We start from the raw sequence: 18,017 nt of genomic DNA, 5'->3' as shown, positions 1-18,017 counted from the left end.
TAAGAACTTGGGATTACTTGAAGAATGAAGAGCTTCCTAATGTGAATAAGCATATTTCTATTTTCTCTTGACCATACATACTTTCCCATTGATATAAGAATGGTCTTACACTTACCTGGAATCTCTCTGTAGAAGCTAAAAGGGGTCATGTACGTGCAGCCTGCAATTTAGCCATCTCCGTCAGTATCAAGTGGATGTAAATTCTTAATGTTACACGAGTCCCTGCATTATTTAGTTATGTTTTGCTTATTTTAATCTGTCCTTGAGTGTGTATGCTTTGGAGTTGTCTGGATTTTAAAGCTTGGCTGGATTTATTTTGAAAGCCACAGTGATCTGATACTGGTACTAATTGGAGAGCAGGTTCGACTTTCATCAAAGTATTAGATGTTTTGAATATGCTCTCTCTCATCTACAAATGCTGTTTATTCATGCACTAGTATCAAAGCCCATTTAAAAAACAGACTCTAGAAATGGGCTGGCCTTCTCCCACTACCCAGTGGGCAAGGAGGCCTTGGAGCAGGGTGGTCAAGCGAGACAGGCTGGCAGGAGGCCTGTTGCAGAGTGTGGTGGCCCAGCGGAATCTGGGTCACCAAAGCAGGCACAGCACTTGTGGCACCTCCGAGAGAACCTGGCCACCCCCACGCCTGCTTTCTGGAGTAGTAAGACTTACCATGGGTGTGTTGCTTGGAGGGCACCTGGCTTTTCTCTCTCTCTCTGCTCACTGCCTTGAAGTGGCAATAAGGAGGGGAGAGGCCAAGGAAGCCCTGCAATTGGCCCTCAGTGGAGGAATGCCCTGTCCTTGTTGGGTCCATATCACACACTGAGGGCCAATCAGGGCCAGTTTTACTCGGTTCGTTGTCCGCACACAAACTGGGCATTATTGGGCTACAGTGTAAAAACCTAGCAAAACAAAACATGACCTATGAGAAAAGGTGTCTGGTGTTTAGCAATAATCTTTCAGACTGTATGCAGATAAAGAGTAGGACTTACTTAGATTCTGTTCAATTGGAGTTTTACCTTTCTTTGCAAATATGTACTGGGTTTTTTTCTAAGAAACTGTACTATATTCCTTGTAAATTATTTAATTTCTTCCCTATGACTCCATAGCTTTTAATTTGCAAGGGTATTGTGCTGATCATAGCAGTATTTGTGGGAAAGGGAAGAGGCTTTTCAAAAGCTGAAGTAGAAATTAGTTCTGTAATGCTGATTTCAGGGCAGTGTGAATTAAATATTCCACTTGCATTAATGACTTCAAAAATATTCCCCAGCATACCTTTGGTACGTCTAAAGTATCTTAGAAGAGAGTCAGTTCATGCTCCCCAGCAACTGGACACTGAGCAGTAGTATCATGAGACTATTTAATTTATATATTTTATTATTTTATTATGTTTATATTCCTGGGGCTTAGTGTGGTTTACATCAGGAAAAGTATATTAAAATAATATAATCATTAAAATTAGCTAAAATTGTTAAAATATAATTAAGAAGAAAAAGAGTTGATTCTTATATGCTGTTTTATCTCAACTTAAGCAGTCTCAAAACGGCTTACAGTCACCTTCCCTTTCCTCTCCCCACAACAGACACCCTGTGAGGTAGGTGAGGCTGAGAGAGCCCTGATATTTCTGCTTGGTCAGAACAGCTTTATCAGTGCTGTGGCGAGCCCAAGGTCACCCAGCTGGTTGCCTGTGGAGGAGAGAGGTATCAAACCCGGGTCACCAGATTAGAAGTCCGCGCTCCTAACCACTACACCAAGCAACATGAGGGCATTCCGTTCTGAGCCTGAGTGTGTGCGGGAGTAATGTGCATAGACTATGTGTTACTAAATTGGAAAAATCTTACTTGGTGACTATTTGCACTCATTCCATGTGCATGCCTTTACAGGGAGGCCAGTTCCTTTGGTGGTGTATGGGCCTCATCCATAGGCCTGGTGGAACAGCTCTATCTTATGAACCCCATGGAATTGTTTTATGTCCCACAAGGCTCTGATCTCACCTGGGAGGTTGTTCCACCAGGCTGAAGCTTGGGCCAAAAAGGCTTTACTTCTCTGGGGCCAGGGACCCGTAGCAGATCTTGTGTGCTGGAACATAGGCTCCTTTGAGGGACATAGGGGTGAAGGTGGTCTCAGATGGTTTAGGGCCTTAAAGGTCAGTACCAATACCTTGAACTTGATTTGGTCCTCAACTGGGAGCTGTGCCACTGTGTTTTGGACCAGTTTTAATTTCCGAATCTGGTACAATGGTAGCCCTGTCATTTTTTCAATTTATTGCAAAAAAAAATTTATCCAGTTTTATTGTTGTCCTGCTTATAAGGTAAAAGGCATTAATTCCTAAATCAGACGAAAAAATGGCTGTCAAAGGACAAAGATTTTATTAGTCTTGTTGTTATTAGTATTATTAAAATGTCTAGACTTTCCTTCCAAGACTGGCTCAGGGCAGTGTACATCCATAATTATCCACACACTTAAAACAATAAATTAACATTAAAACAATTAATATTAACAACACATTAGCAATCTAAACCAATTAATAACTTAGGAGCATTAATAGAAGCAGCAGTATGTCATTGTCAGCTAGGAGTTTTATCCTTGCCAATAAATTTACCCCAGGCCAGATATTACTAGAAAGGAGTGTTTTTGTTGGGTGGGGGCATAGATGTTACTAAATAATTGCCCCCAACCAAAAGCTCAATGGAAGACCTCTATCTTACAGGACCTGCAGAACTGTGCCACCTCTTACAGGGCCCCGATCTTCTCTGGGAGCTCATTTCACCAAGTAGAGGGGCCAGGACTGAAAATTTCCTTAGTCTGGTTGAGACCAAACATACTTCCCTGGGGCCTGGGACAACCAAGTGGTTGGAATTTATCAACCAGAGGGCTATTTTATTGGAAAACATAGTGATTTATTTATTTTTGGCATATTTGACCATGTTTTTCTTTCTAAAGAGGGCCAAACTGTCTTACAAAACATATCAAAATACAATTTAAACATATGGGAAAAATTAAGAATTCACTGAACCACCTAGATCAGTAAACCAGCAGGCGTTGGTCATAGGCTAACATCCATAGGCTCATGCCTCTGGCCATATCTAGGTTAAATATATACACACAGAGAAGAAAGCAACTCAGTCATGGTCTTATTCAACTGCTGCTAGCAAGATGTTCCCACTTTCCTCCTTCTGGTGTTTTATTATTAGCAAGTGTATAGTAAATTGAAGAGGTGCTTATAAAAATTATTGAATCAAATGAGATCAATAAGTGAATATGCTTGGTGACATACTAAATTGATAAAAAGATCTTTTTTTGTAACATTTCAATGTTGATCAGTAGTTGGATTGATTAATAGAAGTTTTTGTAGGAGTTCCCATTCATCATCAATTTATCAACATGAACAGATCTGTGGACATTCAAATCAGGAGACCAGAGACATGAAAAAGCAACGCAGAGTTTTCTACAAATCTGGAAAAAAGTTTGTAGAAGTTCCAGGTTTGCAGAAAAATCTGAAATCTTTAAAACAATACAGGGGGTTTAACCCCCCCCCCATAATAAAAGCAAACCCTATACTTTTAAGGTATGAATGCCTTCTCAGTTACCATTATGGAAGTTGCTAGGTAGCCATAAGAGTATTACCAGCATGCGTATATTCAGGACTGGCTGCTTGTTTGCCTTGGTTTCTACCATTAAAAGGCAGGGGGAGGTGGCCATTCCACAGCTGCTTTGGCCATTTAGGGAAGGCTTACTGGAGTTAGGCCTGGCAGCAGCCACTGAGTGACTCAGTAACATGTGACTTGCATGACTTACCAGAGATTGCTACTGTTCAATAGCAGCCACTCCATGAAAACCAGAGTTATGTATTTGCTAGAGCTTCATAGTGGGATCTGGGAGACTCTAATCACTCTGATGTGGAAGCTCACAGGATAACACTGAACTAGTTACATATTCTTAGCCTAACGTATCTTGCAGGATTATTAAGATGCTTTGGATCCCCATTGGGGAGTAAGGCTGGGGTATGAAGTAAATAATAAGTGTAGCTGACTATGAGGAGGCAGATAAAAGGTTGCTTAGTAGGGTGGGAAGAGTGAAGAAAAGAATGATGTGGTTATGGGGATATCCAGAAGGAGAGTGAGATGAAATAGAATGGGAAGGGAACATAGGAAAACTGAGATGCCCTCCAACAAGTTCTTGACAATTTCCTGTCATGTAGATGGGCCTGACCCACAGCATAGCTGGACCATAGTTTTCCCAGGTTGAGGCTGCCAGGAGAGGGAAGGAGGAAAGCTGAAGATATAGAGGCAGGTAAAGGTAGGTTGGAAAGAATGAAGAAAGGAGGAAAGGGGAAAATAAGATGCCCCTGCAAATCCTTGCATGTCCCTTATATATATGTATAGTCATAGTCATACATAATGACCATATAATATTTTGTAATACATAAATGACACTTTGTATTAAATGGAGGTGAGTAAATTGATACCTGCTTCATATATTTGTTTTTCATAGCTCCTTATGGCATACGAGAAGCCACAAGAAGAACGGGGTCACAGAAGGAAATGGGCAAAGTTACAGAAAGAGGGTAGGTAAGCCTGGGGCTGAGTATCGAATGTATGACTGGGAAGCCAGCTGCAGTTTCAGAAGCATTTTTCACTGGCTTAACATGCTAGCCTTCTGCCAAACCATTGACAAATCCGACAACACTGTTTTTAATTATATCATGTGTATGTAAGCAACCACTTTGTTAATCACTCTCATACTTTGGGAAGGAATGTGACTACTATATGGGACACTGGGGCCTCATACAGGACAGCATGGGTGCCACACTGAAATTGTATGCTAAAGATTGCATCACCGTATTGTATTGCCTAGTATGGATTGTGAATAGAGAGCGGGAAAAGTCACCAGTCCTAAATTGTGGTTGCTTTTTTTTAAAATCTTTGCACCATGCCTACCATTAGGATTCTAAGGACCAGGGATAGCAGTTACTAATCCTGAGGACAATGCCACCAAACTAGGATATTAATTAGCCTCTGTTGCACATTGGATTTTACAGTCTTCATCCCAGCATGGTTTGACTTGCTTTCAAATTTTGGTAGAAAAAAGTAGTGTCCTAAACTTTGGGGTTGGATCCTACCAGCTCTTCTGCTGGCAAGAGAGTCCCTTTTTACCACTATGGAAGTCTGTGCTTTGGATCATGGAATTCACATGGACCAAAAAGAGTGGAGCAGCAATGAAGAGAGTCGTTGTATTAGACCAAGTGGGAAAGCTAGCAGGAACCAGTTGTGGGAATGAAAATGACCTTTCCCTAGGCAAGCCAGTATAATTTTCCCCATTTTATTAGGAGCAAAGTGACAACGAAAAAATGGGATAACAACACAATTGTTATTTGGAATAAAGATTTATTTTCCCATGGTACCATTTTTTTCTATGTCATTTTGCGCCTCCTGGTGTGGTCCTTCAATCTTTCCTCATTTTATTAGGAAGAATTTGTAAAATTGTGTTGCTAACTTACCAGTGTCTATTGCTTTTCATTTATTTTCTATTTTTGACTTCAGTCATTCTCTTGCCAAATTGGTTTCTGAATTTTTGTGTAATTCTATTCCTGTATCGCTTAGCTTTCCAAAGTCTGGATGCTGTGGACTATCTGGCATAGTATTGTCTTCTTTGACTGGCAGCAGCTTTCCAGGATTTAAAACTGAGAAAGACATTTTCCAACACCTGTTAATCTGAAATCATTTTACTGGAGGTGCCAGAACGTGAACTGGGGGCCTTTTGTATGTGAAGCCTGTGCAGTTCTGCCACTGTCTCATGGCCTCTCTCATAAATGCTCTTGGTTGTCTTGAATTTACAAACTATATGCTGTTTAAATAAATGCAAATAGTATTGTAGCTGTTATCAATTAATATTTTTAATACTACAGCACAGAAAATCACATCTCCATTTCTTCAAATTATCAGCTGAGTGACATCCTTTTTGACCTATTGAAATTTGCAGCAGAGTACCTAGTGATTGGAGGAAGATTGGTCTACTGGCTTCCAGTGTACAAACCAGAGTATGTATGCATTAAAATATGGGGATATATGAAATGCTATGATCATATATGTATTTGCCTTGTATCAAGTCAGACTGTTGTCCCATTGGTACAGTCTCTTTCAAAGTTCTCTGGGATCTCAAGGACAGAATAACCTTTCCAATCTTCTTTAGTGAGGGAAATAGTGCTCAATGACCGTTTACGCACTGGAGGTTTCATGCTGGGCTGCAGGCAGGAGTTTTAGTCATGGCAGATTGCCTCACCTCTTCCTGCATTCACACGGGGGAGCATTTGACCCGGTGCACCTCATCCACCCCTGGTTTGTGCTCCTGCATGGGAGCTGGGGCAGTGAATTTCCCAGTGCGTAAACGGTCAATATGGCAAAAACATTAAACAATAGGAGGGATGGGAATGGTGGCTTAGGATCACTGAGGGGTCAGTCCATAAACACCTAGTTTCTTGAAATGAAACCAAGTATTCTGGGCCAGATGAATTGCATCCAAGAGTACTAAAAGAACTTGCAGATGTAATCTCTGAACCTCTGTCCATTATTTTTGACACTTCTTGGAGAACAGGTGAGGTGCCAGACAATTGGAGGTGGGTGAATGTTGTCCTCATCTTCAAGAAAGGGAAAAAGGAGGATCCAGGTAACTATCAACCTATCAGCCTGACATCTGTAGATGACAAAATTTTGGAACAAATAATCAAACATTTGGTCCTTGAGCAGCTGGAACTGAGAGCTGTGATTTCTAAGACTCAGCATGGGTTTCGCAAGACCAAGTCATGCCAGACCAACCTTTTCTCTTTTTTCGAGAAAGTGACTACCTTGCTGGATCAGGGGAATGCTGTGGACATAGTTTATCTGGATTTCAGATAAGGTTCCACATATTCCTGTTGACAAACTGGTAAATGCGGTATGGATCCAAATTCTGTCAGGTGGATCAATAAGTGGTTGATTAATCATACCCAAAGGGTACTTGTTAATTGTTCAGCATCCTCTTGGAGAAGAGTGACAAGTGGAGTGCGCCAGGGATCTGTCCTGGGGCCTGTGTTGTTCAACATATTTATAAATCATTTGGATGAGGGATTAGAGGGGATACTTATTAAATTTGCCGATGATACTAAACTGGTAGCAAACACAACAGAAGACAGAATCAGAATACAGGATGATCTTGATAGGCTCGAGAACTGGTCTAAACTGAATAAAATGAAATTCAATAGGGACAAATGTAAAGTTCTGCATTTAGTTAGGAAAAACCAAATACACCAATATAGGATGGGGGAGACTTGTCTTGGGAAAAAGGATCTAGGAGTCTACTAAGATCTAGGAGTCAACCATATATTGAATATGAGTCAACAGTGTGACTGGGTGGCAAAAAAGGCAAATGGTATTTTGGGCTGTATCAAACGGAGTATCATGTCCAGATCACGGGAGGTGATGGTAACGCTTTATTCTGCTCTGGTTCGGCCTCACTTGGAGTAATGTGTTCAGTTTTGGGCACCCCAGTTGAAGAGAGATGTAAATAAACTGGAGCATGTCCAGAGGATGGCAACAAAGATGGTGAGGGGTTTGGAGACCAAGGCGTATGAGGAAAGATTGGGGGAACTTGGTCTGTTTGGCCTGAAGAGGAGACGACTGAAAGGGGATCTGATAGCCATCTTCAAGTATTTAAAAGGCTGCCATATAGAGGATGGAGCAGAGTTGTTCTTTCTTGCCCCAGAGAGTTGGACCAGATCCAGTGGTATGAGATTAATTCAAAAGAAATTCTGTCTAAACATCAGGAAGAACTTCTTGACAGAGCGGTTTCTCAGTGGAACAGGCTTCCTCGGGAGGTATTGGGTTCTCCATCTTTGGAAATTTTTAAAAAGAGGCTGCATAGCCATCTGATGGACAGGCTCATTCTGTGAAGATTCAAGTGGGTGACAGATTAGAGTGGATGGGCAATAGGGATATGAGTGTCCTGCATAGTGCAGGGGGTTGGACTAGATGACCCATGAGGTCCCTTCCAACTCTACTTGACATATGAATCCAGAGATGCCAGGGTTTCAGCCTTATTTTAAAATATGTGCTGTACACTGAGCCAATGACCTTTGCCTTATGTGGAATGTAGAGTATGGTAAAGGTAAAAGTATCCCCTGTGCAAGCACCGGGTCATGTCTGACTCTTGGGGTGACGCCCTCTAGTGTTTTCATGGCAGACTCAATACGGGGTGGTTTGCCAGTGCCTTCCCCAGTCATTACTGTTTACCCCCCAGCAAGCTGGGTACTCATTTTACCGACCTCGGAAGGATGGAAGGCTGAGTCAACCTTGAGCCGGCTGCTAGGATTGAACCCCCGGCCTCATGGGCAGAGCTTCAGATTGCATGTTGGCTGCCTTACCACTCTGCGCCACAAGAGGGTCTTGTAGAGTATGGTACAAGATGCAGCTATTTCCAAACTTTTTTGCATTGAATTATAGTGTTGGGAGAGTTCTGATGTTTTAGTGGCTTGGAATCCCTAGTTCCATGGACAAAGGGGATTTCCACCCACAGAGCGTAACTTCTCTATCTCCCCTCTTTTGCAGTAGCCCATAGTATCTCTCAAAATGCTGCTCCTGGGGTACAGAGGATCCCAAGGAGCAACTTGAGGAGGAAGTTGGTAGAAATTGTCCTTTTGTGTCCATAAAACTACAATGGTAGATCTAACTGTGTGTGTGGAAACAGAGAACAGTTTGAATCTTTGAATGCTTAGTGTTCGATCTTAAGCCACCCCAAGACTATTATCAGAGAGGTGTAGAGTACAAAGCTAATTAATTAAATGTACTTGGATTGAGGCAAGGTCAGCTGAGATCCATTTGTTTTCGTTGTATTTAAACCCAGCTTGGTGTAGTGGTTAACAGAGCCATCTTCTAGTCTGGCAAACTGGGTTGGATTCCCTGCTCCTCCCCCACATGCAACCAGCTGCATGACCTTGGGCTCGCCACAGCACTGATAAAGCCGTTCTGACCCGACCAGTAATATCAGGGCTCTCTCAGCCTCACCTATCTCACAGGGTGTCTGTTGTGGGGAGAAGAAAGGGAAGGCGACTGTAAGCCACTTTGAGTAAAGAGAAGTAGCATATAAGAACCAACTCTGTGAAGTTGCTAGGTAATGGCTAGAAAGATGTAGGAAGTGGGTTATCCTTAAGTGTGCTGATAATGCTGTTGTGTGGTCATCCTTTTGACAGAACAACAGAGAATATGTATTCTAAAAATACTGCATTATTGTATTGTCACCTGTTGAATCCTGACGATGACTACTAAACAAGTAGTTGCTGATGTTGATTAAATTACAAGTGGAATATTTTTTTTCAGTATTCATGAGTAAAGAATGTACAGACTGGGAGTATTTACTTATCCTATTTGTATTAATCGGTGTTCCAAGAAACTCACTGTAGAACACAAAGTTTAAAAACTGGTAACCTTTCAACAAAAGACAATCCCTACTTTAATTGTTCTTGTCAGAAAACTACGAAGAATATTGCAAATGTTAAACTGGAACAGAAAGCTACATGAAATGTACTTTTTCTGTTTACAGGCACTCTTTCACCTGTACCATGTCTCTTGTTTTGTTCTTTCTCCCTTTGTGGTTGCACATATGGCTGTGGATTCTGAAAGCAATTAGCACACATTGTTTCTGGGAAATTTAATAAGGCTATGAACCATGTGGAAGTGTATAGTCTAACTCTGTTTGAACCAGTGCCTCTGGCTGTTCTGTTTCAGATTCACAAGTTACAGTTCATAAGCTCTTCTAACCCTTTGACTGTTTATTTCTTCCAGATACACTGAAGAGATTATACCCCGGCACCCATGTCTGAAACTTATTAGCAACTGTGAACAGACACTTTCCAGCCACACGTCAAGACACCTGATAACCATGGAAAAGGTGAAGGAATTTGAGGTAATTGTTTTGATGGGCTTTCATGCAAAGTAGCAGTTGTCAGATTTGTAACAGATTTTTCTGCTGTACAAACTACGGGTGCCTACCATCGCACTCTAGGTGTTAAAACACTTTATTTTTCCCGGTCCTGCCGCTAGTAAGATATTTTATATGTTGGTTTTAGAAGGTTTGTAAAACAGTCATAAATGTCAAAACATGACGTCAAAGTAGTTGCTGTGGCGATGAACCTGGGCAGCAGCAACTGAAGGCTTACTTTGAATCTTATTTTAGTCATACTTCTGTGTACATGGCTAAGGTCACTTTGGCTTGCAGTCTGGAGGCTGTTTTTTATTTACATTTTATTGTTTGGATTTGACATGATGCTCAGTTGCATGTAACGCTGAGATTATAGGAACATTAGACCAGGGGTATTCAAACTGCGGCCCTCCAGATGTCCATGGACTACAATTCCCAGAAGCCCCTGCCAGCATTTGCTGGCAGGGGCTTCTGGGAATTGTAGTCCATGGACATCTGGAGAGCCGCAGTTTGAATACCCCTGCATTAGAGTCTGTTGCAAGACACGGCTTTGTGTCACTGAAATTGTTTTTTAGCCAAGATGTAAGAGAATGCATTCATCAGTCCTGATGACAGTTGTGAAGATGGCTCTGCAATATCAGTGCTTCTAAACACAGTCTTTTAAAATGTACCACTCCACACACAATGCAGAAAAAACACTGGTGAGGATTTTACTTGAATACCATCACATACAATTACTGCTTCTCAGCCAGTCTCTGTGCTTCCTGCCATATGTAGGCAAAGGAGTATGTTTTAAACAAAAGTCTAAACATGAGAAACTTTAATAACTTTGTTAGTGTCTTCTTGAATGGAGGGAAGATAGTTCAAAAGTATTTTTCTGCCACAACTGATAAAAAATGGTTAACAAAGGCATTCAGTATACTCTTAGTTAGTGGTAAAACAGTCTGTAAAAGTCAGTAAGGCCAATTTCACATGTGGGGAAAAGGTTGGGCGGGCGCTCATACAGCAGCAGGGCTAAATCCCGCATCCACATGACGTTGCTGCCAGGCCAGCTCCCTCCTAGGCCTGGTGTGCTTTAGGGCTCCATTGCCCTGTGTTAAGGGAATGCAGATAGCCTCCCTGGAGGCCAACGGGGCCTAGGCCTATGTGGAAATGGAAGAACCAGGCCTTCCAGGTCCGGCTTCTCCTCACCTACAGCATGTTGGCAGGGACAAAAAATGCCCCAGTTGGCTTGGCAGTGCTCCGTGGCATTTCAGGGTCGAATGTGGCATTTTTTTTTTATTTACAGGTTCCACCTGGACAAAGCTCTCCTATACCTGCGAGCTGAAGGCCGGTATTATATGCATAGAATTTTGATTACAACTTTGAGTTGGTTGAAATATTGAAAACTTCTAGGATAAGTTTCAAAATCATTGGAGGAAACAACCACCGATGAAAGGTCTACTTTGAAAATGGAACAAAATCTAGAGTCCGTTCTGGTTGTTTCATTTATCATTGAAATAGAGATTGTATAAATATATTGCTAATTGATTTTGATAGCCTGGGACAGATTCTCTCTTTTTCTGTTAGGATATTTATTCAGAACTGCCTGTTTTTGCATGTTGTAGGACACAGGAAGCAGCAGAGCGCGATGCTCCGCTATAACACTCTGGTGGTGACCTGGAGTACTGCTGCCAGTGCAGAATTGACCTAAGAGAAGCAATTGGGGCACACTTCTATACCCAGACCTTTAATCTCAGCAGCATCTAGATAGGGCTGTTTGTCTGCAGAGATCAGAGGCATAAAGAGAGGCATCTTCAATGGTTGTTTGAACTATTCTTTGTTAAGCAACAGAATCATTGCTAGTCCAGTAAATTAGATATGTTAAACATCAGTTGGATAAGGGGACATCCCAAAACAACTTGCATTGAAGGTGTGACTGGCACTGAACTTCAAAATAGTGTGTATGAGAGGAAATACGCTCCTGAGTACTTGTGCAGCAGCAAAAGAGGCTTTGCCGTTTTCTCTTTTCCACCCAGCATGCTTTAGTGTGCCGACAAGGGTCATTGGGGCTGAGATGTGTTTTCTTCCTGCTGGTTCTACTGGAGACCATTTCACCCCCACTCTCCCAGACACACTATTTTAAAAGTGAGTGCTGGTTGCATGTTCAAAGCAAGTTGGGTTGATATTAGTCATTCAAGTCAGGTGGTATCAAGTCACCCAGAGATTGCTTCCATGTTTAGGATTCTCAACCTCCGGGTGGGGCCTAGAGATCTCCCAGAATTGCAATTGAATTTCAATAATGAAGATCTGTCTTCCTAGAGAAAATGCTTTGGAGGGTGGATTCTGTAGCTTGCCCTCCTCAGAATTTACCATAAAGTATCCAGGAATTTTCCAAGCTTCATCAGATAATGGCACTACGATACCATCCAGTTTTTTTCAATCCTTGATCGAATGATTCCTATGTCATCATTGTTTTAATGAAGATAAACTACACTCCTAGTGCTTCCATGGTTGGAACTGATACCAAACTCAGCAGAAAAATTATTTTCTTTACATATTGAGAGCAGAACATAAATGTCACCATTGTAACTTTGGATTCTTACCACATCTGTCATACTTGGTGCCATGTAAATATTTGTGTTTAACATTTATTTTACTTCATTTCATTTATTTTACAATTTTCTAGAAGACTTGGTTTTTATATCCCCCTTTTCACTACCTGAAAAAGTCTCAGTGGCTTACAATTGCTTTCCCTTCCTCTCCCCACAACAAACACCCTGTGAAGTGGGTGGGTCTCAGAGAGCTCTGAGAGAAATACTCTGTTACCCACCACAAGCCACAGCATGGGAGCGGCAGGATATAAATAAAATAATAAATGAGATTTGTTATAGTGATCAAGTTATTTATTATTTTATTTATATCCTGCCGCTCCCATGCTGTGGCTTGTGGTGGGTAACAGTTAGTTAGGAAACATGTCCTCTTTTGGCTTTTCAAAATATGGTAACCTTATCTCATCTCTGTCCTGCTTGATGACAAAAGATAATATAATATAATGACAAAAGTAATATAATAGCAAGCCTTTGTTTATATTATGAACAGAAGGCACTGAGTTTACTAAGGACTACACTGGTTTTGCTGGGCTTCTGACCCCACCCCTTTGCTTGGATTGTCATTCTGTGATTGATACCAGCTGACATTGGCACAGTGGTACTGGGGTTTGCTGGGCATTTTGTGATTGCACTGGTATTTCTGGGTACTCTACTTTACACTGGTGCTGCTTGGCTGGCAAAAATGCTCCCCACCTTCCATTTCTATTGCAGAAATTTTCTGGTTTCACTTTAGTCTTTGGAAACAATGGAGGTTGGGTACACCTTCTTTTGGGATGTAGTGTGTTTCTTAAAATCCAGTCCATTGAAGCCTGTAAGGCAGGAGACATTTGGAAATAGTTTGCCATTGCCTGCCTCCATGTCAACCCTGCTTAACTTCTAACATTAGATGAGATCAATATATCCTAGGTCTACCCAGGTCAGGACTAGGCTCAAGATCACCAGCAGGCTTCCATGGCACAAGTGGGGATTCGAACCTGGATTTCCCAGATCCTAGTCCAACTTCAACGACTACAGCACATTGGCTTTCATGATGTGAAATAGAATGTTGGAATTTGAAATATATATTATTATATATTATATATACAAAGTTAAATAAAATAATTTTTTCATTGTCTACATTTCTTTTTTGGTCACTGAAACAAAGTTTGTGTCTAGTAGCGCCTTTACGTTCAAACTTTATTCTTTGCTTCAGACAAACATGACAACCTGTGCCATATCATGCAAATTATGACAAAACTGTGCTATTGGAAATTTGCCTTAGGTAATCTTGATGTGGTTTTATAGTTTTATAATGTTTTAAATGTTTGATATTGAGTGTTTTATTTTTACCCACCTGGATGTATTTTCTGGCCATTATTATTATTTGTTTCATTTCATGGTATTTCTGAAAATGTGTTGTATAGAGGAGGGGCCCTGATCTGAGTAGCCTCAGCCTAGCCTGATGTCATCAGATATCAGAAGCTAAGTAAGCCCACTGTGGAGCCAGGCAATGGCAAACCAACCCTAGATGTCTCTTATCTTGAAAATCCTACAGGGTCACCATAAGTCAGCTGTGACACGACCACAAAAAGAAAACAAATAAAGGAAGGCGATGTTAAAAGACTATGTGCCCCAGGTGCCAAATAAGCTAGGTAAACTTCAGCTCCTGGCCACAGCTGCCACCTGTACTTCTAGACTATGAACCTGTTATTTTAGGAGGGATGCAACCTCCTGTAAAGCAGGTGACACCTTAAATCCCAGGTCGGATCATGCACTCACTTGTGTCTCAACATTTCTTACATCAATCTCCTCTGTTTTATTCTCTGAACAACCCAGTGAAGTAGTTTAGTTGAGGGAAAGAGCCCAAGGTCACCCAACAAGCTTCCATAGCCAAGTGGGATTTGAACTTGGGTTTCCCATGGGTTGACATTCTAACCACTGCATAGCACTTGCAGTCTTAGACTTTTATATCAGCACATCTGTCTGAAACATCATTGCCTTATTTGGTGACCTTGTATCAGGGGTAGTCAAACTGCGGCCCTCCAGATGTCCATGGACTACAATTCCCAGGAGCCCCTGCCAGCATTCACTGGCAGGGGCTCCTGGGAATTGTAGTCCATGGACATCTGGAGGGTCGCAGTTTGACTACCCCTGCCTTGTACCAATGCAGCAGTCACTATATATTATCCTGAGCATTGGTTTCTCCCCACCCCACACACACTACCCTGAGCAGTTTTAGTCTTGGAATGAAGGCATGAGGTGGAAGAAAATGTTGGATAGGGCATGATGGCTGTTGGCTGTTTTTTTTTAATTTTTTTTACAAGTAGCCTAGTTCTGTATTTCCCTTGACAATTATCTCCATGTTGATTGATCACATTATGAGATCTTGGCATATGACAGCCTGTTATTAGGGCTGCACACACATTAATCTTCTCTTAAGGATATTTGAATACTAGGTTGAATTTCCTTTTTGCCCAGCATTCTCGTAAGGATTTGTCCACATAATCTTTCTTCTGATGACTCTAACCTCTCAACATATGAGTTCTTCAGAAATCAGATTCTTAAGCATATGGGAGGAAGATGTGTGTGCATAGACATGTTTTACATCCTTAGTGGCTGCAGTTTAAGCTCGTGAATGATTACACAAGGAATATGCCTGTCCTGTTTCTGGCAGTGGTCATAAATGTGTGTTGGACACACATTACAATAACTGTTTTCAGGCTGCTGCTCTGTCTTATTTGGATACCAGTTTTTTTTTTAATGTGATCATCTGTACAATTCCCCTTATGCCAAATGGCGCAGCAATGGCTTTCTGTGCACTGGGAATTATTTTTGATGACTTCACTTTCTCCCAAATTTCATCTCCTTCTCTTTTTTAAAAAGTAAAACTCATTGGCATTGTTTTGAAGAAATAAACTTTTGTATCATGTAAAAATACACATTAAATGGATGTATGTATGCTTATGTGAGGGAGTCTATATTTAAGCTATTTAAATGCAAAGCGTTATCAAATTCTGTGTCCTTTAATAAAGCATTTAATAATATAGTTTTAAATTAAATTCGTCATTGGTTGGTAAGGACCATTTCATTGAACAGCAAAGCCATCTGCCTGCCCTTCCCTCACCCACTAGGACATGATCTGCTACCCACATTCCTGGCTGTTTGTGCTACCCAGCATTGTTGGGGAAAGGTATGTGGGTAGTGGCACTACTGTCACCAGCATTTGCAGCCAAGTTCACTGCCTGTGCCATTGGGGAAAAGGTATGCAGGCTATAGAAATGTTTGTGAGTAGAAGGGGTGATGCCCAGGCAGGTGGAGTGCCATACAGGTACTTGGGCAGAAAGTGAAGTGTGTGTGAGAAGGTCTGGTGGCACCGGCACTCTCTGCTTGGGGTCACTTAAAACGTGGAACCAGCCTTGCTCTGAACAATCTGTACAAAGGCAAATAATTTGCAATTCTTTCTCCCTGATGAACAGACTTAAGACCCAGATATGTCCAGTAAAGCTTTAACTGGTTGGTAATAAGCAAGTACCTTGTTAAAGCAATTACAGGGATATTATGAGATTTAAGTCTCAGGCTAAAATCTGATTAAAGTTAGATTAACCCAAATTAGTCCTCAATTCAGATTTTTCCTGTGCTATGATTTTGCTAGATGACTTTTGACCTCCCTGTTTTTGTTCTCAGCCTGAGGCCTCTTATTTACAATATTCCTTACATGATTGCCTTATAAAATAATGTAAGTGAAGTGCTGGATGTAAAGATGAAGGGTAATCTTTCAACGTTGTAGGGAGCCATTGCCTCACAATTTGCAGAGGAGGGCTTAAAAAAGCCTTGTGCCTTGAAAAATCACTTTGTCCTTAGATTCAAAAATAGGTCTATGTATTGTGATGCAGACAGGATTTTTGTGATTTGGTGACCTATATCAGACCTGTATGTTTCAACATATGCTGGCTTAGGATGATTTAGGAACAAGTCCTAAACTTTATTTAGTGGGTTGAGTTCTTGTTCTTGTATATGGATCTCCTTGCAAATGTCTAAATAGTGTGTTTTTTATACCTTACAGGATGAAGACCGCTCTTCTAACATTTTGGAAAGCCGATACCTGACATACAAAAGTCACAATTCCTTTCGTGAGAAATATTTCAGTGGAGTGACAAAAAGGATTGCCAAGGAAGAAAAAGACAATCAGAAGTAATTTTTTAAAAGACTGAAACAAAGGAATTATAGGACTTGCATTTCGCTGTTGAAACATCTGGACCACAACATTACATGGATACTTCAGAGAACAAATACTGGTTTTAATTTTTAAAAACTTGAAGCAAAAAGCCACAACATAAGTTAAGAACAGTTCTTTTTCATTAGCTTTGTTTATACCATATTTTATTGCACAAGATTTTATACCCTTATTTATTTTTGTACTTCAAGTCCAAATGACAATTGATTATAACCTTTATCACTACTATTTTTTACTCCATTATCTATAGCAAAAACTAGTAGTATTGTTTGGCTTCTTAAACTGTGAACATCTGGAAGTCTTAAGGGATGTCTAATATAACAATCAAGAATTTGTTAGTAGGAAGATTAGTTTCATTTGTTTTCTGCTTTTGTAATTGACATATAATAAAGCCAACAAAGCTTGTTGAGAGTTTTTAAAAAGTACATTGCATGTAACTGCAATTTAGCATTTATCATTGGTATAGCCAAAGACAAAACAGCACCCCACCAACCTTCTAGGATCCAAAGGCTGCTAAACCTCATGAATCCTTTTTATACATCTGAAGCTCATCTGTATCTTGGATCTACTCTTGCATTCCACTTTTGATCAAGCCAGCTTCCTGTAATTTTGGAATGAGAACCTGATAATTAAAGTAGTAAGTACTACAAGGAAAAAAGGGTAATGGTTCCTTAATAGTATTTATTTAATCAGTTCTTCAAATCTGGAATGACTAAAACATAACAATATCTTGCTCTCAGAAACCGCAAAACCCACAAGTCCATGGTATTCGATTACTTTCTTTTGCTTTTAGTGCCAGTCATGCTTCTGTTGGTCATTGATAAATATAACTTTTCAGCTTCCCTAATATGCCTGTCATATAAGTCTGTTGGCTCAAAACATTTCTATATAACGTATATGTTGAAGAAGCCAATAGATGTCCAGCTGTTTAGGAGTGGAAAAGTCATTGAGGTTTATGGGAATTCATCATTTCACCACTGCTGGGGTCAACTCTGGCCTTTATCGTGAAGATCATTTAAGATTTGCAGCACATCATAAATAACTGTATAAAGGATTAAAGAGACTTTAGACTTCAATGAATATGTGGTGTCATAGAAGCAACTATGTTAAATAAGCAGTTTTTACTTTTAACTTGGGGCTTGCCATGTGACTTGAAGTCAGCATCCTCACACTAATTGCATTTCAGATCTTTTACTTTAATGATACTGCTCATTTAGCTTACAGGCCTTGAGCAATGTCACACTAGATACAGCAAAATAAATAA

At 40.7% G+C, this 18,017-nt stretch overlaps 1 protein-coding gene across 5 annotated transcripts in view; it reads left to right on the top strand.

Annotated features, from left to right (window-relative positions):
- The window catches only part of TRMT11 (tRNA methyltransferase 11), a 38,805-nt gene extending 21,645 nt beyond the window's left edge, over nt 1-17,160 (top strand). For 2 of the 5 annotated variants that reach the window (XM_077300130.1, XM_077300095.1), the window contains 4 exons: nt 4,493-4,565; nt 5,907-6,038; nt 9,814-9,934; nt 16,583-17,160. In XM_077300130.1, the coding sequence (XP_077156245.1) occupies nt 4,493-4,565; nt 5,907-6,038; nt 9,814-9,934; nt 16,583-16,714 (458 nt within the window). In that variant the 3' untranslated portion in view covers nt 16,715-17,160. Of the gene's footprint in view, nt 1-4,492; nt 4,566-5,906; nt 6,039-9,813; nt 9,935-11,237; nt 11,279-16,582 lie in introns of all 5 variants that reach the window. The other 3 variants (XM_077300123.1, XM_077300117.1, XM_077300106.1) reach the window with 3 other exon arrangements.
- Nucleotides 17,161-18,017: the final 857 nt, after the last annotated feature.

The sequence above is a fragment of the Paroedura picta genome, chromosome 1 (assembly GCF_049243985.1).
Source record: "Paroedura picta isolate Pp20150507F chromosome 1, Ppicta_v3.0, whole genome shotgun sequence".
Classification (NCBI taxonomy): Eukaryota; Metazoa; Chordata; class Lepidosauria; order Squamata; family Gekkonidae; genus Paroedura; species Paroedura picta.
The sequence above is the reverse complement of the archived record's forward strand: the minus strand, read 5'-3'. Positions and strand labels throughout refer to the sequence as shown.